Here is a 27,945-nt window from a genome sequence, read left to right as displayed (position 1 = left end):
GCCTACACAGCTATAAACATATATTTGGTACTGTGTTTCAATTTTAAATATAAGACTATCAGGCTTAATTTAACTGAGTGTTCTGTGGGTGTTTTCAACTACAACTCCCATCAGTCATGGCCATTATGTGCTGGGGCTGATGGGAGTCACATGGAGGGCACCAGCTTCACAAAGTCTGATCTGTACCATAAATACACTTCAAATAGCCCAAACGTCTCAATTTAGTGGTTACCCCAGGATCTGATGAGATACGATGATTCTGTTTAATTAAAAAAAGAGAGGGGGAATGGTTAAGGGAAAAAATAAGTTTATTTGAAAACCAAATGTTATGCTTGCACTTTTTTAAAAATACAAAACTTCATGACAAGTTTAAGAAAAGTATACTGTTGGTAAATACAAAGAGGTGACCATCCTATCTGTGCTGACTGGAATGAACCCCAGGCCTTGGTTGGCCCTGCCTGTATAGAATCACTGTATAGAATCTGAAGCTGATAACTCCTCCTTTCAGTGAACTTGTAGCTGTTGATACGCTGAGGAGGAGAGTTTGGCTATCCAGCTTTCTTTCCATATGCATAGCTCAAAGGCAAAAGTTAGGGAACCTGTGGCCTTCCTGATTTTGTTGGACTTCAACTCCCATCAGTCAGCATGGCCCGATGGGTCAAGGATGATGGGAGTTGGAGTCCATCAACTTCGGGCGGGGGGGGGGGGCTACAAAGTTCCACCTCTACTCTAAGGTGTACAAAAATAAGAGGTTAAGCATGGATTACCAAAGTATTGGCTTTGGTTCTTAGTATGCAGTTCTAAATCAAGTCGACCCTAGTATATTTCACATGGACTGAGTCAAGCTACTCCTTTGGGGGGGGGGACATGGTGCAAAAAGCATGAGGTAGCTGCCCACTGTTTATTAGGCACTGAAGTCTCATGCTCCAGCCAAGTTCATATGAAATCTGCTTCATGAAGAACATAAAATAAATGGCTGATTCGTCTTCTGCTGTAACACTCAAAGGGCATTCTTGTGCTTGAGAAGCATGCAGCTGGGGCATCTGTTTGCAGGGGCAGCATCTATCTGCACCATTGCTTTCAGACACACAAATACTCCATAACAGTTAAAGGAAAAGATGTGTTTTCTTCAGTAGAAGGACCCTTGCTAGAGCATCTGCCTTGCCTGCAGAAGGTCTCGGGTTCAATTTCCAGGGTGGAGGAGAGGAGAGACCCCTGTTGAAACCCTGGATAGCTCAATAACTTTGCCACAAAAAAAGTTCTACAGCTTTTGCGTCTGATTTTCACTTTTTGAAATAGGGCAGCCCTAGTGTCACACTTGGGCCTCTAGCCGGTTTTCACTTTTGGCCCTGCCTGCCGCTGGCAAAAGGGTCCCTGGAGGTTGTCCAGGAGGGAATATAGTCCTCAGACTGGAAAAAGATCTGCTAACTTAGGCCACAATCCAACCCCAAGTAAACATGCATCTAATTGTATCTCTTGGAGTCCGTGGAACTAATAAACACTTAACTCTGGCCCAATGGTGTGCTTGGCTTTTTTGCACAGAGAGTGGTCTGAGGGTGGGTGGGGCTTCCTCATAAAATTCTTGTTTTTTTAAAAAAATTATGCCTGCATGGGAGAAATGTAAACAGCTTACACTGAGAAATAAACGTGGCTCGCTAGCACCAGGCTGGCACAAGAGCAGAATTCTAGGCGTCTCTCTCCGTGCAGTCTCCAATGGTGGAACATGATGCCATCATTCTTTAGTGAAACTTAAATCAGTTTTTTCCCTGCAATCGTAGCTACCCCTACCACAATGGAGGTGCGTTTAGAAAAACCAGAATTGCAGAGTTTTCTTATTTCACAGTGAGATTTTCCAGCCGAGAAACATTGCTATGCATGTCCCATTACACTCTTAACAGCATTTGCTGATCAGTAATTTATATTGATTTAACAAGGTTTACTCGAGCAGGGCTGGCCCAGCCATGAAGACAGTTGCCTCTGATGGCCTAACTGAGATCAAAAAGCATGCTGTTCACCACTGCTGCCTCCTACGTGGGTGTGTCCCTGCCTCCATGGTTGCTATGAACCCACCTCCTCTGTCACAGGCAGGGTACAGCTGTGGAGAGGGATCGGGTGCAGTGGCAGTGGGGAGTTTTCCTGAAGCGGTAAAACGTCCTGGGCCATCCCGGAACTTGAGATTGTAACCTTAGTTTTAGATCTGGAAAATATGGTGTATATTTCATTTCCTGGTCTCCCATGTTTTGAGAATCGTGCCTTCTCTTTACTATAAAGAATGCATTGCTGTGAGCAGAGCCTGTTGATGTACCAACTTGCATTGTTACCTGATCTTGAGTGGATAGTGGATATGGTTGCCATTTGCTATGGCAAGAAGCCCTTGGAAAGAGAGTTTATGGATACCTTCTGACTAACAGTTCAAAATTGTCCATTCTGCTGCTGTGGCTCCAGCGTGAAACTTCTGAAGCAGCAAAAACAGGAGGTTTCCTGTGCTCTTACTGGTATCACATCGCGGTGCACTTCCTTGGTGAGGTGGAGTCTGCATTTGCCTGTTTCCTGATGCTTTCTGTTTGAAAACAAAATGCAGTTCTTACATCCTTCAGATTTCTTTATACCCATCTATGCTAAACTAGGCTTGAACAAAAAGTCTGAATTCTTTCCGAGAGATTTTGAGTGATAGCCTTTATATATTTCTTGCATACATAACAATTCTCTTCCTCCAAGGACTTCAAGGTGGCATACATGGTTCTCCACCCCCACCCCACCCCCATTTTATTCTCACAACAACCCTTTGAGGTCAGTTATGCCAAGAGGCAGTGACTGGCCCAAGGTTGCCAGTAGGGATTTGAACCCGGATCGCGCACGTCCTAGTGCAACACACTGAGCAGTACAACACATTTCCTGAACAATAAGGAACGAGGCTTAAGCATGCCTACTTTTTACAGGATAAAATTCAGCTGACACTGATAAAGATGGGTTGGATAGCCCAGATAATCTCATGCAAAGCCAGGTGACCCTTACCTGCCAAGTCTCTTCTTCCAATGCCCACCAGGCCTTCATACAGTCCTTTGACTGGGTTTTCCCCTGCCATAATCACACTATGGAGCCAAATGAGCAACATCCTATGACCGTGTTCTCTGTAGCTTTTGCTGCCTAGAAAGAAGAATTAGGGATAGCAGGCACACACACATATACAAAGACCCTTAAATGCTTCATAGTGTCTTATGGCATAAGTGTGAAGAGTGGTTAGCTGTGGACTTGACTTGGAACAGTCACAGTTCTTTCTTTGTTATAGCAGAAATGCCTACAATTTGGGACATGGCCACCACCTTGGGAGAATACTACCTACCACAGCTGTCACCATCTCCATGTCCTCCAGCTGTTTTGGATTACAGTGCTATCAGGCTGAGGCTGATGAGAGATGATCACCCAAAACAGCTGGAGAACCCCAGGGCCACATTTACACCACACATTTAAAGCAGTATGGTAGCACTGTTTAGTCATGGCTTCCCCCAAAGGATCCTGGGAAGTGTAGTGTATCAAGGGGTGCTGAGAGTTGTGAGGAGACCCCTATTCCCACCACAGAGCCACAATTCCCAGAGTGGTTTAACAATCACCTCAGGCAACTCTGGGAAGTATAGTTTGGTGAGGGAACTAAGGGTCTCCTAACACCGCTCAGCACTCTTAACAAATGGCAGCTCCCAGGATTATTTTGGGGTAGCCATGACTGTTTACCATAGTGCTTTAGTATACAGTAGTACCTCAGGTTACGTATGCTTCAGGTTACATATGCTTCAGGTTACAGACTCCGCTAACTCAGAAATAGTGCTTCAGGTTAAGAACAGTTTCAGGTTAAGGACAGACCTCCAGAACGAATTAAGTACTTAACCTGAGGTACCACTGTATATTGTGTAAATGTGGCCAAGGTTGGCAAAGGCTGATTCTGGAGCACAGTTGTTTGAGAAGGCAGGGGGGTTCCTTTCACAAACCTCCAAGCACCTCTTCCTTACTTCACAAATTTGCTTCGAATATCAAGCTATTGATTCTGTCTTTAAAAGTGTTCCCCAAACATTTTGATTGGTGAGGGGCAAAGTTTTACTGTTTACACACTCAGGCACTGGGATTAAGCCGACCTCACAGCACCACTCTCTGTGCTTTCTGCCTGAGTTGTAGCCCTCCATTGGCAGCTGGCAAGTCCACAGCAGTGACTCATGCAGAGGCAGCAGGGAGCCTCTCAGAAAACCCTCCTACATGCCTTCTGTGTGAGTGATTGGGGATGGACTGTTAACTGCTTTGCACACAGAAGGTTCCTGGTTCAATCTCCAGGTAGGTAGGAACTGGGAAACACTCTTCCTAAAAGTGCACAGGAAGGTGCTTAGTCTGAGCAAGCGACCTACCTGCCCACTGGTGCTCAATAGCTCTGATATGAGCCTCGGTGAATTTCCAGTAATGTGCCAGCTTCTTCCACTCGTTGGGTTTGAGGTATTTGGTCGCAAGCCTCCACATGACGGAGCGGATGTGCTGCGTCTCCATCCGGTGGTCCTGCTTGAAGGTTAAGTGCTTGGCTACCCAGGAGTCGGAGTCGCTGTTCAGATTATCCTACAAAAAAAGTGACAGGAGCTGATTCACTACTAACTTGAATTTCCCCCCAAAATTTAATTTCACCTACTACTGAGCCTGGCGTGCTCTGGTCCATGGGGTCACGAAGGGTCGGACACGACTAAACAACTAAACAACAACAACTGACAAATATTTTCTGCAAGCTGTCTATAATGGCTGCAAGGGGGGTGCAGAGTGAAGGAGGTGCCTGCCTGCTGAGTTTGCTTGCTGATCAGAAGGTCGGTGGTTCGAATCCCCACGACAGGGTGAGCGCCAGTTGCTCGGTCCCTGCTCCTGCCAATCTAGCAGTTCGAAAGCACACCAGTGCAAGTAGATAAATAGGCACCGCTGTGGCGGGAAGGTGTACGGTGTTTCCATGTGTTCTGGTTTCCGTCACAGTGTTTCACTGTGCCAGAAGCGGTTTAGTACTGCTGGCCACATGACCTGGAAAGCTGTCTTGAACAAATGCTGGCTCCCTTGGCCTGAAAGCAAGATGACCGCCGCAACCTTATAGTTGCCTTTGACTGGACTTAACTGTCCAGGGGTCCTTTACTTTTACCTTTTACCTGGTGCTTCTAACCATTGATGGGCAACTTCAAGGTCCCCTTTTCTTTTCTCCTGCCTTAGAGTTCTTTATCTTCACATTTGGACCAGACAGCTATCCCAATGGAAGACACCTTTAAACATAAGGCCGCCTCTGACAGATCTTCAAAAAGAGGACCATCCTCTGTAAAGCAAGGACACATGGCCACCTCATCACATGCTTTGCCCTTGCCAAGAGCACACTCTTCAATGTCATCTCTACTCGAACCAAACTGACCTCTCTTTTCATTCATAGCACCTGCACCACTTATCAACATTCTGTTGCTGACACCTTTCCCTTCAGCAGCTGTAACTGTGAACATTCCATACCCACAAGCCCATATATAGAGCTAGAGCTAGAGCTAGAGCTAGAGCTAGAGCTAGAGCTAGAGCTAGAGCTAGAGCTAGAGCTAGAGATAGAGATAGAGATAGAGATAGAGATAGAGATAGAGAGAGATAGACATAGACATAGACATAGACATAGACATAGACATAGACATAGACATAGACATAGACATAGAGATACACACACACACACACACACACACTCGTACCTTGGATCCCGAACGCCTTGGTACTTGGACATTTTGGCTCCCGAACACTGCAAATCCTGATGTGAGTGTTCCAGTTTGTGAACATTCTTTGGAACCTGAACGTCCGACAGAGCTTCTACGACTTCCTGCAGCCAATCAGGAGCCGTGCTTTGGTTTCCGAATGTTTTGGAAGTCGAACGGACTTCCAGAATAAATTTTGTTCAACTTCCGAGGTACCACTGTATACATGAATGTTTGGATATTCCATAATGCCCACCTACCTTTTCCCATTTGTAAAACCTATCTGCTTTGATGATCATGTCAGCCAGGTTGATGTGGTTGCCACGGGCAGCAATATCTAGGGATGTTTTACCTTGCTGAAATCAAAAGTAAGAGCAGGAGAAGGAAACATTATTTTATTATTATTTAGCAAAACTTATACACCGCTTGATGGTAATAAAACCACTAAGTGCTTTTCAATGAATATTAAGATTATCGATAGAAAGCTTAAAAACAAGTAATTAAAAACATGTAAAAGACCATTAAAATAAGACAAGTTGAAAACACATCAGCCACTATGTGTCTGAATAGGCTTTCCAAATCTCACAGCAATAATCTCAAAACAGCATTAATGTATTTATCACTTTCTTAAATGAACAAACAGTATTTAGCTCATAAAATTATATACCATTTGATTGTAAGGAAGAAAGCTCCAAGTGGTTTGACTTCTGCCATATATCTCCCATTTTCCACTGATGACAGATGCATAACATGACCTTGTAATATATCTCCAGAAATTTAAAATACATACAATACACACACACACACACACACATATACTATATATATATATATATATATATATATATATATATATAAAAAAAATTATATTTAACACTATATATATATATATATATATATATATATATATATATATATATATAAAATTTTAAAGCTTCTGGAGAGCCACCTGCAAAGAATTGCTTCAGGGAGGGAAATGTGTTTTTGTCCAAATTTTGAACAGGGGACCAGGCAAATTTCATTAACTCCCTGCAGCAAGTCAAAAAAGGATTCCAATTGGAGGGAGGAGAGAGAGAAAGGTTCTGTCATTTGGGGCTCATTCACCCATGCACAATCGTATGACAGCTGCCTAATGTGCTCGGTCCATTGCCGGGTCATGCCATTTCTACCTTTGCAACATTGCAAAAAATGTTGCTCTGCTTTACAGCTTTCTCTGCAAGACTCTGGCAAAAACCACAGTGGGAGATTCAGGAGAGACAACAAATGAAAACATACCAATCAACCAAATAACGCAGCACTTGGCTAAACTACAGAATTCCCCACCACAAAGGCATAGTGGCAGGGGCGCCGACTTATAAAAAATATTGGGGGGGGGCATACCGGGGTCCTGCCCCGGGAAGTTTTCTAAATTTTAGATGAAAATTAGTGAGTTTTAAAGTTTTTAAAAAGTATTTTAGAGTCATGTGATCAACATTAGAACCCCGAAAACTTGACTCTCTATAACTCCACACTCCGGGAAACTCGACAAGCCTGAAACACTTTTTGGCTTTGAAAAAAGAAACAAAACATAAACACGCACGGTATTTTGGTAAAAAGCTAATTTAATTTACAGTAACAATTATGCTTATAGACTATTACAGAGCAGTGAATATATAGCTCTGAAAAGACTGAAATGATATTTAAATAAATCCTAAACTATCATTAAAAGAATAAAACATAAAATATTGCTGTCGCACAGTAATAGCACTTTGATTAATAAGTGAAATAGCTAATTTAAGCTTACTTTGAATAAGGCTGAGGGTTCATTAAATAAAAATAATATCTCAAAGTTAATGCTTTAATACAGTTAATAAAGTTAATACAGTATGCCTAATACTGTATGTAAATACTGTAATACTGTATGTAAATAACGGGCTTTAATTGGGTCTTACACCCTAAAAATATTTAAGTATTTGAAAATAACTAATACAGTACTATAGTAATATAGAAATACAGTACTAAACTAGTACTAATATTTTGAAACTGAAAATTTAACATTCTGTATGTATTTAATTCTCTATTTTATAAAGATTTTTAATATCTGACAGTGAGTTTGGAGTAGCCCAATGCAAAAATCCTGAGGATCCATGTGGATCCGTGCTTTGCAACCACGTTTTTGCACCATTGTGGCCCCAGGCCACAGTGGGTGCGTGATTTTTTTGGTGCAGGCTGTAGCCATGGACATGCTATGTTATCTGATGGTGAATTTGGGGTGACCCAGTGCAAAGATCCTGTGGATCCATGCTTTGTAACCACGTTTTTGCACCATTGCAGCCCCAGGCAACAGTGGGTGCGTGATTTTTTTGGTACAGACTGTAGCCATGGACATGTAATGTGATCTGATGGTGAATTTGGGGTGACCCAATGCAAAAATCCTGAGGATCCATGGGGATCCGTGCTTTGTCACCACGTTTTAAATGGGGAGGGAAGGAAAAACACAGAAGGGACAAGAAGCACAAGAGGGGTGTGCGGAGAAGCAGCTGGCTAAGAATGCAGGGGAGGAGTTTAACAGGGTGGGGGGGAGGAAAGGAAGGCAAAAGTCCCCCCCCCAAGCCAGCCCTCTCTCTCTCTCTCCCACCTGCATGTTTTACGGCTGCCTGCGAGTCCCTAGAGCACGGAGAGGAGGAGGTGGTGGGCTGGAGCCTGCACGCAGTGTGACTAGGAAAGAATTAGAAGGAAGGACTCGATCCTTTCCTTAACCCTCTGCTTGCCAGGAGGGCAGGGGATTCCCTGCTCTTTGTTGAGTTTGAGCAAACGCAGCAACAGAAGCGGGTGGGCAGTAAGACCCTGAGGCAGAATGCAGGAAAGCAGCAGCTTCCGCCTTCCCTCCGCCCGACCGCCCGATCTTATTTTTGCCTGATTTTTGCCTATTTTTGCCCCTGCGCTCCGGCGAGTCAGCTCCAGGGACCACACATTCGCTCAATAACACGCACAGACATTTCCCCTTACTTTTTAGGAGAAAAAATCTGCGTGTTATAGAGCGAAATTTACGGTAATAATTTTCTTAAATTATTGGGTGGGCTGAGCCCCCCCAAACGATTTTTTGAGGGGACTCAGGCCCCCTCAGGCCCCATGGAGTCGGCGCCTATGCATAGTGGTGGCTGCCAACGTGGATGGCTTTAAAAAGAGGTGAGGTGGATGCCTGAAGCATAAGGCTATCAATGCCTACAAATCAGGATGGCATACCACTGAATTCCAGTTCCTGGGAATCACATGGCTCCTTTTCTTTATTAAAACTTATTTGGAGTGTCATCTGCCTTCAATTTCTTCTGAAGTTCAAAATAATATTAATTTTTCCATTATCTGTGTGCTGATTACCTGCATTCTATTCCAACCATGACTGAGAAGGTGCTACTTGTCTGCAATAGAATTATTTACCTTGTCTGTTAGTTTTAAGTTCACCCCAGCGATAAGAATCATTTCAGCAATGTCCTGTCTCCCATGCTCTGCAGCAATATGCAGTGGGCTCTGCTGCCTCTGGGTAAAAACAGAAAATAAGGAGCTAGCATTAATGAGGGCCTATTACTCTACGGTGGACCACTGGTGGTCTCTTAACATTTGGGACATGTAGATCGTGTATCAATAGCATGAAACCATACAGTTTATTTCTTAAAAATAAAATAAAAGTCTTACATTATCAGGGATATCCAGGTCACATTCAGCATCAATTAGGAGTTTAATGATGGCTGGGTGATTCTGTAGCACCGCAATGTGCATAGCTGATGCATTTTGCTGTAAAATGAAGCACACTGATAGTTTTGTGTACAGTTGAGGTGGGGGGAAGTCTGCCTTCTAAGGTACATCCTCTGAGCTAGAAGGTCTGTCTCTTAACATGACAGCATTATTCAATGGAACAGGTACAGAACTCGGCAGGTGTGCAAAGGCACCCATTCTGCTCTGACACTGGAAACAGGTTTTAGGGCTAAAAGCCTGAAGGCAGAGAGGCCATCAATATATTGCCGTTCTTTAACACAGGGTTTCCCAAACTTGGGTCTCCTGCTTTTTTTGGACTACAACTCCCATCATCCCTAGCTAGCAGGACCAGTGGCCAGGGGTGATGGGAACTGTAGTCCAAAAACAGCTGGAGAGTCAAGTTTGGGGAAAGCTGCTTTAACATCTTGTTTTTGCTGCAACTGACTGACATAACTATTCCCTCAGAAACTGTAGCAATGGAGAGCAGCATTATATGAAGCTGCCTTGTATGGAGACACAGTATTTGTCCCTTCCAAGTTCTCAAGGGGATGCCTTTCTTAGCCTTCCTACCTCTTAGGAACATAACAAAGCTGCCTTATACCGAGTCAGACAATTGTTCCATCTAGCTCGGCATTGTCAACATTGACAGGCAGCATCTCTCCAGAATTTCAGAGCTGCTTGGAGATGCTGGGGATTGAACCAGGGATCTGCATGCAAGGCAGCTGCTCTACCACTGAGCTACGGTTCACTGGAATGTCAGGAACTGACCCTCAGACCTTTTGCATGTAAAGCCAAATGTGGAGGTACAAGTCCTCCTGATTCAATAAGAGCCAGGTGATTTAGCACAGCACATTAATATCCCCCCATTTCTTCTGCCATAAAAATGTGGTGAATATTGGGTCTCCCATCCAGGCACTTGACCAGACCTGAGACAAGCTTAAAAGGGTAAAGGGGACCTCTAACCATTGGGTCCAGTCGCAGACGACTCTGAGGTTGCGGTGCTCATCTCGCTTTATTGGCCGAGGGAGCCGGCGTACAGCTTCCGAGTCATGTGGCCAGCATGACTAAGCCGCTTCTGGTGAACCAGAGCAGCACACGGAAACACCGTTTACCTTCCCGCCGGAGCGGTATCTATTTATCTACTTGCACTTTGACGTGCTTTCGAACTGCTAGGTTGGCAGGAGCTGGGACCGAGCAACGGGAGCTCACCCCGTCGGGGGGATTCGAACCGCCGACCTTCTGATTGGCAAGTCCTAGGCTCTGTGGTTTAACCCACAGCACCACTCGCATCTGAGACAAGCTTAGCTTCTGCTAAAACAGGTGCATCCTCCACAGTTGGAGGAAGGATGCCTTGTTCCCAGTAGCTGGAAGTGGGAAGAGCACTTGTTCTGATTGTGAGCCTCCCAGAAGCGTCTTGTTGACCGCGGGGAGAACAAGAAGCTGGACTAGAGAGGCGTCAGGATCCAGCTGCCAGGTTCTTATTATGTTCTTATGTATTAAGAGCCCTCTGGTGGTGCAAAGGCCAAGAAGTTCTTGTGGGTTGGAATATCACATACTTAATTTGAACCAGATCGACCTTCCCCAATTTGGTGCACTCCGAATGCTTTGGAGTACAACTCCCAGCAGCCAGCAGCCAGCATGTTGACTGGGGCTGATCCAAAACATCTGGAGGGGGGCAGCAAGCTGGGGGAAGGGTATTCTAAGCCAGCTTTCACTGCTACTGACTTGAGGTTGCTGGGAGTTGTAGTCCAACAACATTTGGAGGGAGCCAGTTGGCGAAAGCTATCCTAGACTGAGCTTCTTAGCCTTCTTAACTTACAGCACCACCCTACAAAGAGAGTCCAAGGATGGACTCAGCAGACCCAATGGACTCTCATTCCTCCTTTCTTTGCTCAAAGATGCTGTAGGTGCAGTGGCGTAGCGTGGGTTGTCAGCACGCTACGCCACGGCAAGGCAAGTAATTTGCGACCCCTAACCCGTGGATTTTACTAGGGGCAGAGAGCTGCTAGTGCGAGTGCCCCCCCCCGATGTTGCGCCCGGTGCGGCCGGCCCCCCCTGCACCCCCCACGCTATGCCACTGTGTAGGTGGTACCCGACCAAATGAGCTACTTACGTAATTTAGTGTATCTGTGTGAATTCCTGCATCAATAAGGATCCTGGCCATGATCTCATAGCCATTTTGTGCAGCATAATGAAGGCAGGTCATCTTTTTCTGAGAGAGAGAAAACACCATTCAGACAATACAAGAGATTGTCCATGTGGCCCAAGGTTGCCTTAACTCAATCCCAATTATTTTATTGTTTATCAACTGCCCCCGATAATCCTCAGCATCCTTCAGGGGAGCTGCAATAGGCATCACCTTCCAGTGAGAGCCACTGACCTGAGTTTGGATGTTGACATCACAGCCGGCTTCCAGGAGCAGCTTCATGCAGCCATGATGACCATTTTCAGCAGCCAAGTGCAGGGCGCTCAACCCTTCCTGGGAAGGGAGAAGAAGAGGAGAACCCTGATTGCACTTCTAATTATTTATTATTTCATAAAATGTACATACCATTTGCTAGCGCAAAACAAAACAAAACCACAAAGTGGTTTACAAAAATAATTAAACAATGTAATGATCAGTTAAAAACAACTATTTTAAATTTTAAAAAATAATTAAAACCAACAATAAGCTAAAAACCAGATTGAAACACATCAAGATTCTGCATGTTTAAAAACAAAAATGTTTTAACAGGTGCCAAAAAGAACTCCTGTACCCTCCCTCTCCTTAGCAATCTTGCTGTTCAGCTTAGTGAGCTGGGCCAAGAGGTGGTACTATATTTCCTCCAGAAACTGGTGCCACTCAATGACTGAACTCAGCCTCCTCCTTCTCCGCTATCTTCCCCACCTCCACAAATACCTTCATGCATCTCATATCCTCCGACATCCCTCAGAGGAAAACCCTGGCATTTGTCTTTCAGGGCCGCACGCCCAAATGAGTCATGTGACTTGTGAGAGAGCACGGCCTCCCCCAAAACGTGAGTTTTTCAGGGCCAGAAGCGAGCAAGTGAGCAACTTCCCAACTCCCCTCCCTGATGACCATCCCAGCGCACATGGCAGGAGCAGAGGCGGAAGGAAAAGAGCCTTGGCACCTGCTCATACCATATTTTTCCTCCTCTGTTGGGGTCCACATGCTGCTGCTGACGGTTCTGCTCCTGTAGTTGGCTGCTCCTTGCTAGAGTGGCATACCTGAGCTGTGGTGCTCATGGGCAAGAGGAGCACCTGGGGCAACTGCTCTGGGCATCTTTCAGGGCTGTACTTTCGCGGGAGCCAGGTGAATCTCGCGAGAGCACGCCCTCCCCCCCAATGCACATCTTTTGGGGCCACACACTTTTGGAAGCCAAAACCAGACATCTCGTGATCCAATCAGAAGCTGGAGTGGCTTCTGTAATTCCGGGATGCCTTGCTTAAATCAGGACAGTTGACGGGTATGGCATCTTCATGGTGTACTCTTCCTACTGAGTGAATTATGTTCCTCAAAGGGTGGTTAGAGTGTCAGATTAGGACCCGCAAGGCCATGGGTGGTACCCCATGTTAGTTGGATCCGCTGAAATCACAGGGATTTAAGTGTGTTGTATTTCAGTTGGTCTACTCTGAGCACACCTGGTTCAATAGCCCACTCAGGGACAACGGCCAATGGGTGGCCTTAGGCCAGCCACTATTTCCCAGCCTAACCTACCTCACAGGCTTGTTGTGAGGCTGAAATGGGGAGGACAACTATGTACATCACCTTGAATGCCTTGAAGGAAAAGGAGGAGATAAACATAATAAACTAGCAAAGGTCTTCTACTCACCATATTCTTCTCATCAAGGTTCATTCCTACATCTATAAGCTTCTGCAGCACCTCTGCATGACCATTTTTGGCAGCTAGATGAAGCGCCGTGTTCTTCTCCTGCAAATCAAGGTGACATCCAATAGAAATATGTGTGGGTGATATCCTCTCAAAGTACCAATAATTTAAGGGCCAGACTAGATGGAGAGGGAAATAAGCAAAGCCCCAAAGGGTGAGGAAGACCCACAGACAACAGCAACTGGACTGAACGGGATGCTGATTCCTGTTCCTTTCCATACCTTGTCTTTGATTCTGCAGGCACAACCTAAGCGAATCAGGAAGTCCACCACCTCCAGTTGCCCATTCTCAGCAGCCAGATGAAATGCCGTCCTGTCCATCTTTAAGGAGAGAAAGGATGAGTGTCTTTGTGGTATAGTGGTTATGGTGTTAGACTAGGACCTAGGAGACCAGGGTTCCAATCCACACTTGGCTATGAAGCTCACAGAGTGACTTTGGGCCAATCACCGCCTGATAACATATTTGAAAGAACTATTTCTTGAAAGAACAAGAACTATTTACAAAAAAAGCCAGTGCTTTGGACTGTTCTGAAACATTCCCACCTTGTCTTTCTTATCCAGCTGCACATCTTCGAGGTCTTCCATGATGAACTCAATGACCCTGATATGACCTCTTTGGGCTGCGCAATGCAACAAGTTGCGACCATTCTGGGAGGGGGAAAAAAAGGAATAGGATTCAGTTCCTGAGGTGTGGGCCTAACACACAAATTGTTTTGAACTACAGTGGTACCTCGGGTTACATACGCTTCAGGTTACAGACTCCGCTAACCCAGAAATAGTACCTTGGGTTAAGAACTTTGCTTCAGGATGAGAACACATATTGTGCTCCGACAGCGTGGCAGCAGCAGGAAGCCCCATTAGCTAAAGTGGTGCTTCAGGTTAAGAACAGTTTCAGGTTAAGAACGGACCTCCGGAATGAATTAAATACTTAACCCGAGGTATCACTGTATAGCTCCCATCAGTCCAATTAAACCTAATTGCAAATTCAAATGTATCCCTATCATGTTTTATGATTTCCTTGATATTGTATGTGGGCTGGAACTGGTCTGTGACCGAAATAATAAAATTCGACTTCCTTGTATTGTTCTGGCCCCAGCCCCCACTGGGTGGGTCCACCACCCAAAGCTTGCCCACAAAGAAAAGCAGCCCTTGGGCTTCCAAAGAGCTCCTCACTCCTGATCTAGTATCCCTGAGCAATATATTTTTAAGAGAGGAAGTGTGACGAACATATTGAAGACGGGAATTCCAGGAACGGAGGCGGACGAGGACAAAGCAGTCAACTCTTCCTGCTGGTGGTTGCATGAACTTTCCCCTGAACTTTACAACCACCACAGCCTCATTGAGTGCCAAAAATATCCTCTTGCTTATCTTTTACAACCATCATTTAATGCTTTACTCCTCCTAAGTTATTTATTATAAAAATATACAGGCTTGCCCTTTCCTGCTATGTATGCTTTACACAGTTCCAAACTTGCCCCGCTGAGCAAACACCACCTGCCCACACAGGACGACTGGATGATCCTGACTAAGAGCCCCCAGCTGCTCTGAGACTACTTTCACAGCCACTCCCGCGTGCCTTGGGAGACATGCATCTCTGAGTGGTTTCAGTCCAGGCCAAAGGAATTGCATGCATCCGATAAAGGTCATCAGGTTTAAGACTGGTCATTGCAAAGATCTGCATTAGGCTGGCAGGCAGTGGGGGCAGGAAGGAGAGAGGAACTTGTGGAGCAAATGATGCACCAGGCAATTTTCATCCCAAAGTTTCCAGTGCATTTTACCATTATTTTCCATAGCGTAGACAGTCCAAGGCTTTCTTGGGAAGCGTGTTTGCTATGCAAGAGCCCCAATCCACTGTAAATGTACATCCCAAGGGAAGATCTACACCACACATTTAAAGCACACTCAACACACATTTAGAGCATGTGACTTCCCCCAAGGAGTCATGGGAATTGTTGCTTAAGGTTGATGGGAACCATGGCTCTGTCAGGGTGAAACTACCATTCCCATGATTCTTTGAGAGACACCATGTGCTTTAACTATACCAGTTGGATCTTCCTTTAAATTTGCCAGTCACAGTGCAACCTGAATTTGCTGGTGTTCAAACGAATTAAAACTGCAAATTAGTGAGGGCAGTATTCAACTGAGTTTTACTTGGAGTCGGTCCATTAATTTCAGTGGGTCTGCCCTCAGTAAGACTGAGTTGCCTACCAATCTGACTGCCTGGAAACACCCTAAATTGCTTATTCAGATTTCAAACTTTTTTAAATTTATAGACTCTCCAATCAAACCACACATGCAATCAAAAGGTAATGAAGGAATCTCTCTCTGTCATACAAAGCTGTTAATACCAGGGAGCCAGGGAACGATGCCATACCTTGTTTTGGCAGTTGATTTTGGCACCAGCAGTGACAAGGATCTGAAGGACACGGAGGTGGCCAAACCAGGCGGACAAGAGGAGGGCGTTCATCCCAAACTGGGTAGCCAGAGAGAGACAGAAGAAAGGTCATCTTGGGTCTGGAATAAAATGGCAGTTAGTCCTTGCTCAATTTACCTAGGAGAGGGTTGTGTGTTCTAGGAATGTAGGAAGCTGCCTTACACTGAGACAGACCTTTCGGTCCATCTAACTCAGTATTGTCTACACTGACTGGCAGTAGCTCACCAGGGTTTCAGACCAGGATTATTTCCTGGTCCTACCTGGAGATGGGACACAGGTGGCACTGTGGGTTAAACTGCAGAGCCTAGGGCTTGCCGATCAGAAGGTCGGCGGTTCAAATTACCGCAATGGGGTGAGCTCCCGTTGCTTGGTCCCTGCTCCTGCCAACCTAGCAGTTCAAAAGCATGTCAAAGTGCAAGTAGATAAATAGGTACCACTCCTGCGGGAAGGTAAGCGGCATTTCTGTGCGCTGCTCTGGTTCGCCAGAAGTGGCTTAGTCATGCTGGCCACATGACCCGGAAGCTGAACGCCGGCTCCCTCGGCCAATAAAGCAAGATGAGCACAGCAACCCCAGAGTCATCCGCGACTGGACCTAATGGTCAGGAGTCCCTTTACCTTTACCTGGAGATGCTGGGGACTGACCCTGGGACCTTGTTGTATTTTTCTAAAAATATATCCTGGTTTAGCATATGCCTATAATAAACTGCTGCCAAAGCGATGTCACATTGCATTTTAGCATTTGTGACTTGCTGCCTTGCACTTTGTATGTGGCACTTCTAAAAGTGCTGGTTAAGTTCATGGCGGTGAACATCTACCATCATCATATGCAGAAGAGCCAGTTGCCCTACTGGTGCTGCTGGGAGTTGTTGCCCAAAACATTTGAAGGGCACCAGTTTCAGGAAGGCTATCCCTGAGCCTCCATCATTCACTGCGCCTTTTGAAAAGAACCTTTATTTTTATGACACATTCATTTTTCACTTCCCTGTATTTTACCACCTGTATTGGTGGCTAAACATTTTAAACAAATAAACCAAGCAAGCTTCTTGGAGGAGGTTCTCATACAAAGCAACCAAGGAGCTGGGTTTTAAGAGGCCAGCCGCATTTCGCACAGATGCAAGAGTTGAGATCCCCCTCAAGCTTACGTTGTCCTCGTCATTCACAGAGGCATCGTGGTCTAGGAGAAGACGGACGGCCTGTTCGTGACCAGCTCCTGCAGCCCAGTGGAGAGCGGTCCTGTCTATCTGGAAAGGAAGGACAAGGTTAAGTAGGGGGAAGAAAAGGATGCAGAACAGGTGGGTGGGTGCTGGGCAAACTGCTGTCAGTGCCCCCCCCAGCCGTGCCCCCCCTCTGTGACTAAATATTCATTTATTTTACATTCTATCCAATCTTTCTTCCAAGGAACTCAAGGTGGTGTGGATGTGCTCCATCTAACTTCTCTGCAAAGAAATCAGGATGAATACTCAGTAAACCTAGAAGCACCCAGTGGCGGAGTTATGTATAAGCTAAACAAGCTATAGCTTAGGGCCCCACTCTTTGGGGGGGGGGCCTAAAAAATTAAAGGAAAAAAACAACTGGATATATGTATCCAAAATATCAGTAAAAAAACAACAAATAAAATAAACCTACATACAGCAACAGTGTTTTGTGTTGTGTATGGACCTATTAGGTCCATAAGTTACCATATAGCATATATTCAACACAAAAAACAGTGACAATTTGTTGTTGACAAAGGACACCTGGACATATAAAGGGCCCCATTACCTTCAGTAGCTTAGGGCCTCATCAAACCTAAATCCAGCCTCAGAAGCACTGATAGTTTCTGGGTGTCCTTTTTTCCTCCTCCCTCCTAATGCCTTTTCCTTTTGTGCACCTCTTTCGCACTGCAAGTCTCGTAAGCTGCTCTGGGAGCTTTTGTGGCTGAAGAGTGGGATAAAAATGCTCAGTATGATAATTAAAAAATATATTTGGGGCTGATTTGGCTTTGGGGCTAGCTTAGTGCATGTAGAGGGTGGGACGCGGGTGGCACAGTGGGTTAAACCACGGAGCCTAGGACTTGCCGATCAGAAGGTCGGTGGTTCAAATCCCCATGACGGGGTGAGCTCCCATTGCTCAGTCCCTGCTCCTGCCAACCTAGCAGTTTGAAAGCACTTCAAAATGCAAGTAAATAGGTACCGCTCTGGTGGGAAGGTAAACAGTGTTTCTGTGCGCTGCTCTGGTTTGCCAGAAGCGGCTTAGTCATGCTGGCCACGAGACCCAGAGGCTGTACGCTGGCTCCCTTGGCCAATAAAGCGAGATGAGCACAGCAACCCCAGAGTCGGCCATGAGTGGACCTAAAGGTCAGGGGTCCCTTTACCTTTACCTTTAGTGCATATAGAATACTGGAGGGAGAGTTTGGCAACAGAAAAGATGTCCCTTTCCCTCCCGACCCCATTTCAGCTTCGCTGTTCAAGGAGATTGGGGAAAGTCTCATGACAGAGTTCTTGGAGCTACAGTGGTACCTCGGGTTAAGAACTTAATTCGTTCTGGAGGTCCATTCTTAACCTGAAACTGTTCTTAACCTGAAGCACCACTTTAGCTAATGGGGCCTCCCACTGCCACTGCGCCACCGTGGTGCGATTTCTGTTCTCATCCTGACACAAAGTTCTTAACCCGAGGTACTATTTCTGGGTTAGTGGAGTCTGTAACCTGAAGCATCTGTAACCTGAAGTGTCTGTAACCTGAGGTACCACTGTACTTGGTTTGGTTTTGTTCTCCTGCAACCCAAAATGTCCCTGTGTTCCAACCATGAAGGGTCTAGATAAGATGTGGCAAACCTGTGTGTCATCAAGATGTTCCCGGATAGCGTCAGTGAGCATGGCCAAGGGCAAGGGATGATGGGAGATGTAGTTCAGCAAGATCCAGAGGGACACAGGTTCATCACCTCAATTCAGATTTCTGGGGAAGAGCCAGCAACATTATCTGGACGCCAACCCCTGTAAACACCTACATTATTCTTGGCCTTGACATCCACCCCTCTCTTGATCAGCTCGTTCATCCGTGCTGTGTTGTTCCGCTTTGCCGCATCATGAAACTCTTTCTCCGAAAGAAGCACTTGGGAAGAAAAACAGGGCACGGTGGTGTTAATGATGGTTACAGTGCAGGTTGTAAGATGGAAAAACACAGAAATTAAATCCTAGAGGCAGCTGGGTACATATTGTTGACTGCAAGGAGTTGCCCGCTGAACAGATGGAACAGATGGTCAATCACAGTTAGCTTGGACCTCAGTCAGTCTCAGAGGGTGGATCATTCTTTTATGGACCCATGCTAGGATGCCATTGGAAGCAAAATTGCCTGCCTCCAGCAAAGCCTCCTTGGATAGAGCAAAGTCAGATCAGGGACTCGCACAAAGACCCTACGGGAATCCTCTATGGCAGCAGACAGCAACACAGGGCAGAAGGTTTCTCACCCTAACATGATGGTTGAGCACAATAAAAGCCAAATTGGAATGGAGACAGTGCCAGAATGTAGGAAACATAGGAGGGTTGCCTCAAGTTGAAGCAGATCATTGGTCCACCTAGCTCAGAATTATCAACATTGACCGCTTCAGAGGCAGCGAGTCCCTCTCAGCTCTATATACAGATGCTGAGGCACCCCTCAAAAAACATTTATTTATTTTTAAGACTATAAGCCATTTAATATTGAAATATCCAAGCTTTGAACAGGAATATATAAAAATACAACTAAGTATGATCCGAGGGCTTTAGAAGGAAATGCCCATCTGCAAGGTGAAACAGAGATATTTATTTACACAGCATGACTAGTGCTTATAAGTTATAATAAACTAGAGGTAGTATAAACTACAGCTTTCATAAAACACACATACACACTGACAGGGCAGGGGTGGATTTACACAGCACACAGGTTTCTAGAACTTTATGCCCTTGCCTTCTAGTGCTTTCAACAGCCGTGAGACAAGTATAAAGTCAACTGAAAGGAACTGTAAAAAACATATGGAGGGAGGGGAAGGGTGGCGGAGGGAGAACTATTGTTAAATTCACAGTCATGCTTCAGGAAGAAACAGATTTAAAGCAGTTATTAATGAAAGGAATTTGGTAAGACATATCTATAAAACTATATAATGATTTTCTTATGGGATAAACAAATAGGTTGGTACTTTATTAAGAATTATAATGAGCGAGACACCTTTTGGATAATCCACTCTTCATATTATATACAGTGATACCCTGGTCCTCAAACGCCTTGGTACTCAAACAACTTGGAACCCAAACACTGCAAACCCGGAAGTAAGCTTTTTTCAGATGCCAAATGTGCTCTGTTTTTAGTGCTACGCTTCCTATTTGATGGCCACACTTCCATTTTGAGTGTTACGCTGAGGTCTGTCTGTTTTTGCTGTTTATTTTGTGTTTTTTGTGGCTCTTTTTTTGTTTGTTTTTGTGACTGTGTGGAACCCAGTTCAGCTACTGATTGGTTGCTTGTGTGACTGCAGTACATTGTTTATTGCTTTTATTTTATGGATCAACGGTCTTGTTAGATAGTAAAATTCATGTTAAAGTGCTGTTTTAGGGGTTGCAGTCTGGAACGGATTAATCCATTTTGCATTACTTTCTATGGGAAAGTGAACCTTGGTTTTGGAACGCTTTGGTTTTGGAATGGACTTCTGGAAATGATTAAGTTTGAGAAGTTAATGGGGACAAATTCATGGGGAATAAGGCAGTCCATGGCTACTCACCACAATGGCTATACAGTGGTATCTTGGGTTAAGAACTTAATTCATTCCGGAGGTCCGTTCTTAACCTGAAACTGTTCTTAACCTGAAGCACCACTTTAGCTAATGGGGCCTCCCGCTACCGCCGGAGCACGATTTCTGTTCTCATCCTGAAGCAAAGTTCTTAACCCGAGGTACTATTTCTGGGTTAGCAGAGTCTGTAACCTGAAGCGTCTGTAACCCGAGGTACCACTGTATTCTTACTTGCACAGCATGCATTTGTATTCCTGTTGCTGAGAATCACAAGCAGAGAGGGCAGTGCTGTTGCACTCAGGTCTTGCATGTGGGCTTCCCATTGGGGCATCTGTGAGGCCACTGTGAGAACAGAATAGGGGACTGGCCATCTGTCACAGATGCTTCAGCTGAGATTCCTGCATTAAAAGGAGTTGCGCCAGATACTGTTCTATGACTCAATGGGCCATTGACCTGAGCCAGCAGGGCTCTCCTGTTCTTAAAGACTGTACCTGCTGCAGATGTCATGTATCAAGGGTGGATCTTGTACATAAACTTAGATGGTTTTAGAAGGAGGCTAGACAAATTCATACAACAATAAAGCTAAATATACTGGTGCAGCAATAAAACTGCTAGCACATTTGCAAAGCTAAGCAGGGTCCCAGGGTGGTTTCAGATTGGATGGGAGACCGTGTGTTGAGACTGCTGCATCACAAGGGTGGGGGACTTGTTGATCCCTCAGGGTCCTTTCCAACTTTACAGGTCTTTCAACGGATATATGCTATCTCCAGTGTCAGAGACGATGCACCTCTTAATACTAACTGGTGAGAATCACAAGTGGGGGGACTTCCGGGTTGGCGCCATCGTCGAATGGCAGAGTTCCTCCGACTGGAGGAACGGGCTCCGTGAAAATTGGGTCTTCCCACCGCGGTGAAGGTGGGGACCCGCTAGAAACCCCAGGCGGAGGAGCCTGGGGACGTGGGGTTCGGCGGAGCACCGAGAGCGCCTCCCCTACTCGCCGGGAAACCCTTTTTTGGGGCTCCGGAGTGAAGTGGGATGAGCAGCATGCTGCAATCGAACCGACTGCTACTTTCACGGAGGGAAGCTGCATAGCCATCGACGGAGAGTGCCGGCTTTTTCCTGATGACATTTGGACTTTAAACAAGTACCCGTGAGTAAAAACGGAGGATTGGATTAAGAAAAAATTTTTTTTTTGAATTAGGTACGAAGCGGGAAGGTATAAAAAGGAAGTCTGCCTCCCGTTTTTTGTAAACAGACTGAAGCAAAGATCGTACAAACTAATTAGCCTTGAATTTGATTCAAAGATTGAAATTTCCGGCACTTATGACCATTAAAACCCCCTTGACGGCAGGAGGAAAGGAGGTAAAAGAACTTTGTCTAATCCTGCAGATAGGAAGTAAAGGAATAAATTTCCATTGCCCCCAACCTGGGGACGGGACGTCAGGACAGATTCTTTGAAGGAAACGGACTTGGATAGATAGAAATAAAGGAGAAACAAATAGACTTTAATGTCGCTCTCTGCTTGTGCTTGTTGCAAGGAAACAAAGTATTGGAAAATTGAAAGTAAAATTTCCTTTGTTTGATACATTTTAAAGATGGAGGTTAACAGAAGTTTTGCCCTCTAGAGGGAGTTTGTTAGTTTCTTTGTTGCAGTTCACAAAGAGACATAACAGCTGTGGAAATCAGCGTGAGACCAGATATTTGACCTTGACTAAAAATGAGCAGGAAGGAAGTTTTTCTTGCTGCCCTTGTTAAAGTGGATGCTATGCTGCAGCAGCTGCAGGAGGATATGAACTTGGTAGATGAGAAACTGGATGCCATGACTGCTGTAGCTAGAAAGTATGGATTGACAGGAGAAGAAGAGAGTGAAACCTTACAACAATTGACCCAGGAAACTGACTTAAAGCAAACCCAAGGGCAGTGGGAGATGGAAGAGATTGTTAATATACCTCAAAAGTTACAAAATGAGAGATCTAATGTCGTTGAACCCAAAGGGTGTCTGCAAACTTCTGGAGTTAAGGGGATTCTTAGCTCTAGTGGGACTGTGAAACAAGAGAATAAGTACTTTTGGAGCAACTACCGTTTGGATTACAAATTCAACAATGGGGAGTGGAACTGGGGGGAATGGAACAATCTGACAAATGAAAATGGAGACTATGACTGTATGGAACTTCCCAGAGATCCACTCCCCAAGGAGAAGGGGAAGAAAGTACGAAAGACTTCAACAAGGGACAAGAAAGCGTCGTATCACAACCAGGAGCAAGAAAATCCGCAGAGGTGGCATGGAAGTGACTTGAGAGCCTCAGACATTAGAACACCGGACTGAAAATTAAGATTAAAGGGAAGAAAGGATGGATGCAACCCGAAACCAGGAAGAAAGGGACGATGGACAAAACTAGAAGAGAACTTTCTTTTATATATTTGGCTATTTCTGAGTAACATTTGTGAAATAATAGACTGTGGCGGAAAGGAAATAATTGGCGTTAGTAGAAAGATTTGAAGATAATAAGTATAAATATAATTCAAAGTTTAAATTTAAAGGTATATGGTTCTGAAAGTAAAGGTAAAGTTAAAGGTAATATTGATAAATTTGAAATAGATTGTTAAGATAAATTATTCTTTTTTTTTGATAAATATGGGAAGAATTTGCTGAAACAATGATTAAATTGGAATACAAAAAAGGGAGGTATGAGGAGGTCTAAGACACAAGATAATGAAAGGAAGTTATTTTGAATCTTGTATATTTTTCTCTCTTTTTTTCCTTCTTCTTTTGCCTTTTTTCTGTTTTTGTTTGTTTATGCTTTAAATGTTTTTGTATCTTGAAAATTTGAATAAATATTATTTTTTTTTTTAAAAAAAAGAGAATCACAAGTGGGGACGCTGCTGCCACTCAGGTCCTGCTTTTGGGCTTCACATGGAGGCACCTGGTCAGTCATGGTGAGAACAAGATCCAAACTATTGTTCTTACATAAATATATTTATTCCAATTTTTGGAACCAGTAAAGTATATTCCAAATTTTAAAAGAGGTCTGACACCCATGTTATACTTTGTATAAGTTGTATGGAATAAATATAAATATAAACATAAATCATATATATATATATATATATATATATGTATGTATATGTATATGTATATGTATATGTATATGTATATGTATATGTATATGTATATATAGCGTGTGTGTGTGTGTGTGTGTTAATATATATAATAGATAAGTACATAAATATAAATAAATAATAAAAAATAAAAAATAAAAAATAAATTAATAAAATTAATAAAAAATAAAAAATAAATAATATATAAGTACATAAATATAAATAAATAGGTAGGTTTCCTAACATCTCCTGGCACCCTTAAGAAGCAACAGCTCACATAAATATTTGGGGGAATCTATAGCTGTGGGTTAAACCACAGAGCCTAGGTCAGCGGTTCGAAGCCCTGCGATGGGGTGAGCTCCCGTTGCTCGGTCCCTGCTCCTGCCAACCTAGCAGTTCGAAACCACGTCAAAGTGCAAGTAGATAAATAGGTACCGCTCCAGCGGGAAGGTAAATGGCATTTCTGTGCACTGCTCTGGTTCACTAGAAGCGGCTTAGTCCTGCTGGCCACATGACCCGGAAGCTCCCTCAGCCAATAAAGCAAGATGAGCGCCGCAACCCCAGAGTCGGCCACGACTAGACCTAATGGTCAGTGGTCCCTTTACCTTTATAGCTGTTTAAAGTGGTATCACAGTACTTTTAAATTGAAGCAACCGCAGACACCCAATTAATGAGCTAACCAACGCCAGGGTATCTGTGCAATAATAACATGCCGCCGGAGTAGCCAATGTAGTAACATTCAGATGTTGTTGGGCATCAGCTCACATCACTCCTTGAGAGCAAAGACAAAGCTCAGGGATGATGGGAAATGTAGTCCAACACCAGCTTGTTATTGAAATAGCTATTTTCTCTCTGTGTGTGCACGTCCATGGGTGTCTAATCAGGATTGGGACCTCAGCATGCAGATAGGGCTTTTTTTAACTCTCTGTGATCCTGATGAAAATTAACCCCCTGCACACTTGCAGCTGGGCAAGAAGCTCTTGGGGCGGAAGAGGGTGGGTGGTATCGGGGTGTAAGGTTTCAACTCTCCCCACTCCACCTGCACCGTGCTCCAGGTCCTGGAGCTCCTCCTCCAAAACTCAAAAGGTGGAGCTACACGTGTACGCCAGGGGGACTAGCAGGCGTAAGCCCACTTCGTGCATCGGCTGCCCCTAATGCAGGCGACTAAATCCTCACTCAAAGAACAACCCCACAAAAGCCCCAACTCTCAGATGAGGAGTCTTAGAGAGAAAGCACAAATAGCTGGAATGCAAGCGACCGGCTCAACGGGCTCGAGGACCGGGCGAATTCCTGCGCATTTGGGTCAGATCATCCACAAGGAGCGCCCCGAGGAGGCTTTCAGCAGAGCCCGGGAAGAACTCTTCTCCTTCCCCGCCGAAGCCTGCTGCTCCCCGCTATCCCTTTCCAACGGAACAATCCTCCCTCCCTCCCCCCCACACCTCGAAGCCCTACTTATCCAGTGTCACCGCCCCCCCCCCATTCCCACCTCTAACCTCTTTCACTTCGCCTCTCTCCTTTCCAATTGCAACCTCGATTGCACGCTCCTCGGGGCGGGAACTTAAACCTTCGACCGCAGTGGCTTTGCCAGCACTGGCCACATTATACAGAGCGACGTCCCACGCGCGAGGAAGTCGGTGGGAAGTCCAAGAGGAGCCCTCGGTTCTTCCTCCACTTTTGCCTCGGACCCCTCTCCACCCCGCTTCGTTTCTCCCCCCCTCCACAGCCCGCACCCCTTTCACTTACGGGTGTCATCCTCGGAAGCCAAGTCGTTCTCCATGGCCCCTGCAAGCTCCTCACCGCCAGAGCATCCCAGCTGTAGCCCGGCCTCCGCTTTCGGAGGCAGGAGAAGCCTGCCTGCCTCTCCTTTGGCTAAACGCAGCAGCAGCAGCAGGCGCCAGGATTTGAACGCGCATCCCTTAAGTCCTGGGCATGGGGCGCACTCTCCGCCCCGCGGCCCAGCTGTGCAGGCTGCGGCGGATAAGATGGTGTCAAATTACTCCATCCGCGGCGGCATCTCCTTCTTCTTCTGCTGCTGCTCCTTCTGCTGCTTTTCCCCTTCTTCTCCTCCTAGCGGGGCTTGTGGGAAATGTGCTTAAAATAGCCTATGAGCCATTGCACAGAAAGGGAGCGCAGTTCCCCTTGGACTTGTCATGGGCGAAGCTGCATTCACACGTGCGCCCTGTCCCCCACTCTATGTCGGTGTCTGGATGAGTGCAGGTTGGGCCCAGCCTCTGGAGAGAGAGGAATTGGCACGTGTGTGTCTAAATATTGAGCAAAGGGGATGCATGAAGAGGTGTGTCTGCCTTCAACTGTCTGGAGAGGTTTTGATTCATCTGTTAATATTGACCTTTCTGTACCTGCCCCGCTCTTGACACGGAAGGTGACGCAGGGCGGTTTACACAGGAGGAAAAAGCAATCATTATTAAAATGCGCACACACACACACACACACACACACACACACAATGCAAAAGACTTCTTAAAAAAACAGCATGAAATAATCTGGAGGATTTACCCCCTTGCAGAACTACAATTCCCAGCACCCTTAATAAACTACAGTTCCCAAGATTCTTTGAGGCCATGTGCTTTAAATAGATGGTTTGTGCACCCCCATTTTTTGCTTTTCACGTCTTGGATTTATTTATTAAATTTATATCTCACATGTCTTCACGTACATACACACTAATATTTCACACTTTTTAAATCATAGCTAACATGCAGTCACACAGATGATTTATGGAATAGACTTTGCATTCTCCATGTTGCAAAACAGATGCAAAAATCAATTTATCTACACATCAGACAGACACTATTTCTGTTGTCTTCTCAGCACCTACTGAAGAACTCTCTTTTCATCAAGGTTTCTAGGTGGAGATCTTTACATTAGTCTGTATCTGTACTGGATTTGAAAATGGCCTTTTAATATATGGACTTGTTTTTCACTGTATTTATTGTTGATGTTTTTACTGCAAAATCACTTCAAGATATTTTTATGGGAAGTGATTCATAAGTGGACAAATAAACAAATAAAATATCCCTTTCATAATTTATAGTAATCAAGATGTCTTCAGCTATATGTGTCTTAAATTCTATTTGTTTATGTGATTTAATTTAGGGGATCTATATCTTATTCCACAGCGGGCTGCCTCCCGGAGTGCCTAACATGACATTTTAATTAGAGATAATTAAATGCAAAAAAGAGATTCATATCAAAACAGCATCAATCCGTAGCTGCAGAAGAAACTTCTAGCCAAATAAATGATACGAAACTAGCAATATTATTCTAGATGTACTTCTTAAGAGCTTTCTAGGTAACATAACCATTAAATCAGAATCAAGGAATAGGTATTAGCTTCTAGACTTCTTGTAGTCCAGCTTTATCTAGATGGACAGCGATTTCCATCTGTCCTGATTTTTCTAGACTACTGACTATGCATGCACAAGCATTAGTTCATCTTTAAAATTTCTTATTACATGTATAGGAGCTTGAGGTGGCAACCCTCTGTGGTCCTGATGATATGTGTTTCAGTCCATGTACCACTTTGGAAAATACGAATTGGGTAGGTTTGCCACACCCCTAATATTGTGGTCTAAACCACTAAGCCTATTGGGCTTGCCGATCAGAAGCTTGGCAGTTCGAATCCCCACGATGGGGTGAGCTCCTGTTGCTCTGTCCCAGCTCCTGCCAATCTAGCAGTTCAAAAGCATGCCAGTGCAAGTAGATAAATAAGCACCACTGTGGCAGGAAGGTAAACGGCATTTCCGTGTGTTCTGGTTTCCATCACAGTGTTCTGTTGTACCAGAAGCGGTTTAGTCCTGCTGGCCACATGACCCAGAAAGCTGCCTGTGGACAAACATCGGCTCCCTCGGCCTGAAAGCGAGATGAGTGCCTCAACCCCATAGTTGCCTTTGACTGCACTTAACCATCCAGGGGTCCCTTACCTTTCACCTTTTTTATTGGCACATGTACTGGCTCCACTGGAGACCTTCACATATTCCATGCAAAGGTCTAAAGTTCTTCTGATCCCATCTGGCTGAAGCCTCATCACAATTGGGAACAATGGTAAGACACTCAACATGCAAAGGTCTGAAGTGGGAGTGTGTAGGGACAGTGGGACAGACCTGGTGAACATGCATCCTTCCTAGTTTAAGCTCCATATGTTCACACATGCTTGACCAAGGCTATTCTCTGTGGATCCTTATGTAACAAACCAGGGGCTCCACCTCTGCTTGTTTCATTCAACAGTCCCCTACCCCACACCCCATCAACCACTCTCACCAAAGCCACCCACCCCTCCCCTTATTCATTTTATTCATTTCATTCA

At 44.9% G+C, this 27,945-nt stretch overlaps 1 protein-coding gene across 3 annotated transcripts; it reads right to left on the bottom strand.

The window, feature by feature from the left end:
- Positions 1 to 290: 290 nt before the first annotated feature.
- Positions 291 to 25,741, bottom strand: ANKDD1A (ankyrin repeat and death domain containing 1A). Of its 3 annotated transcripts, XM_081839063.1 has the most exons (15): positions 25,365 to 25,741; positions 18,771 to 18,874; positions 16,927 to 17,025; positions 15,725 to 15,823; positions 13,894 to 13,998; positions 13,573 to 13,671; positions 13,295 to 13,393; positions 11,842 to 11,940; positions 11,575 to 11,673; positions 9,402 to 9,500; positions 9,147 to 9,245; positions 5,990 to 6,085; positions 4,392 to 4,593; positions 3,016 to 3,147; positions 291 to 2,560 (listed from the first exon to the last, which is right to left on the bottom strand). In XM_081839063.1, the coding sequence occupies exons 1-15, from the start codon at positions 25,396 to 25,398 to the stop codon at positions 2,499 to 2,501; spliced, it is 1,527 nt and encodes a 508-aa protein (XP_081695189.1). In that variant the 5' UTR covers positions 25,399 to 25,741; the 3' UTR covers positions 291 to 2,498. The 3 variants fall into 3 exon arrangements, with proteins under 3 accessions (XP_081695189.1, XP_081695191.1, XP_081695190.1); XM_081839065.1 differs by lacking the exon at positions 25,365 to 25,741 and having other exon boundaries at positions 15,725 to 15,864; positions 16,927 to 17,021; XM_081839064.1 differs by lacking the exon at positions 25,365 to 25,741 and having other exon boundaries at positions 16,927 to 17,021.
- Positions 25,742 to 27,945: the final 2,204 nt, after the last annotated feature.

The sequence above is a fragment of the Podarcis erhardii genome (genome assembly GCF_964252035.2).
Source record: "Podarcis erhardii genome assembly, chromosome: 14".
Classification (NCBI taxonomy): Eukaryota; Metazoa; Chordata; class Lepidosauria; order Squamata; family Lacertidae; genus Podarcis; species Podarcis erhardii.
Note: the sequence above shows the minus strand (reverse complement) of the source record. Positions and strands in the feature narration are given on the sequence as shown.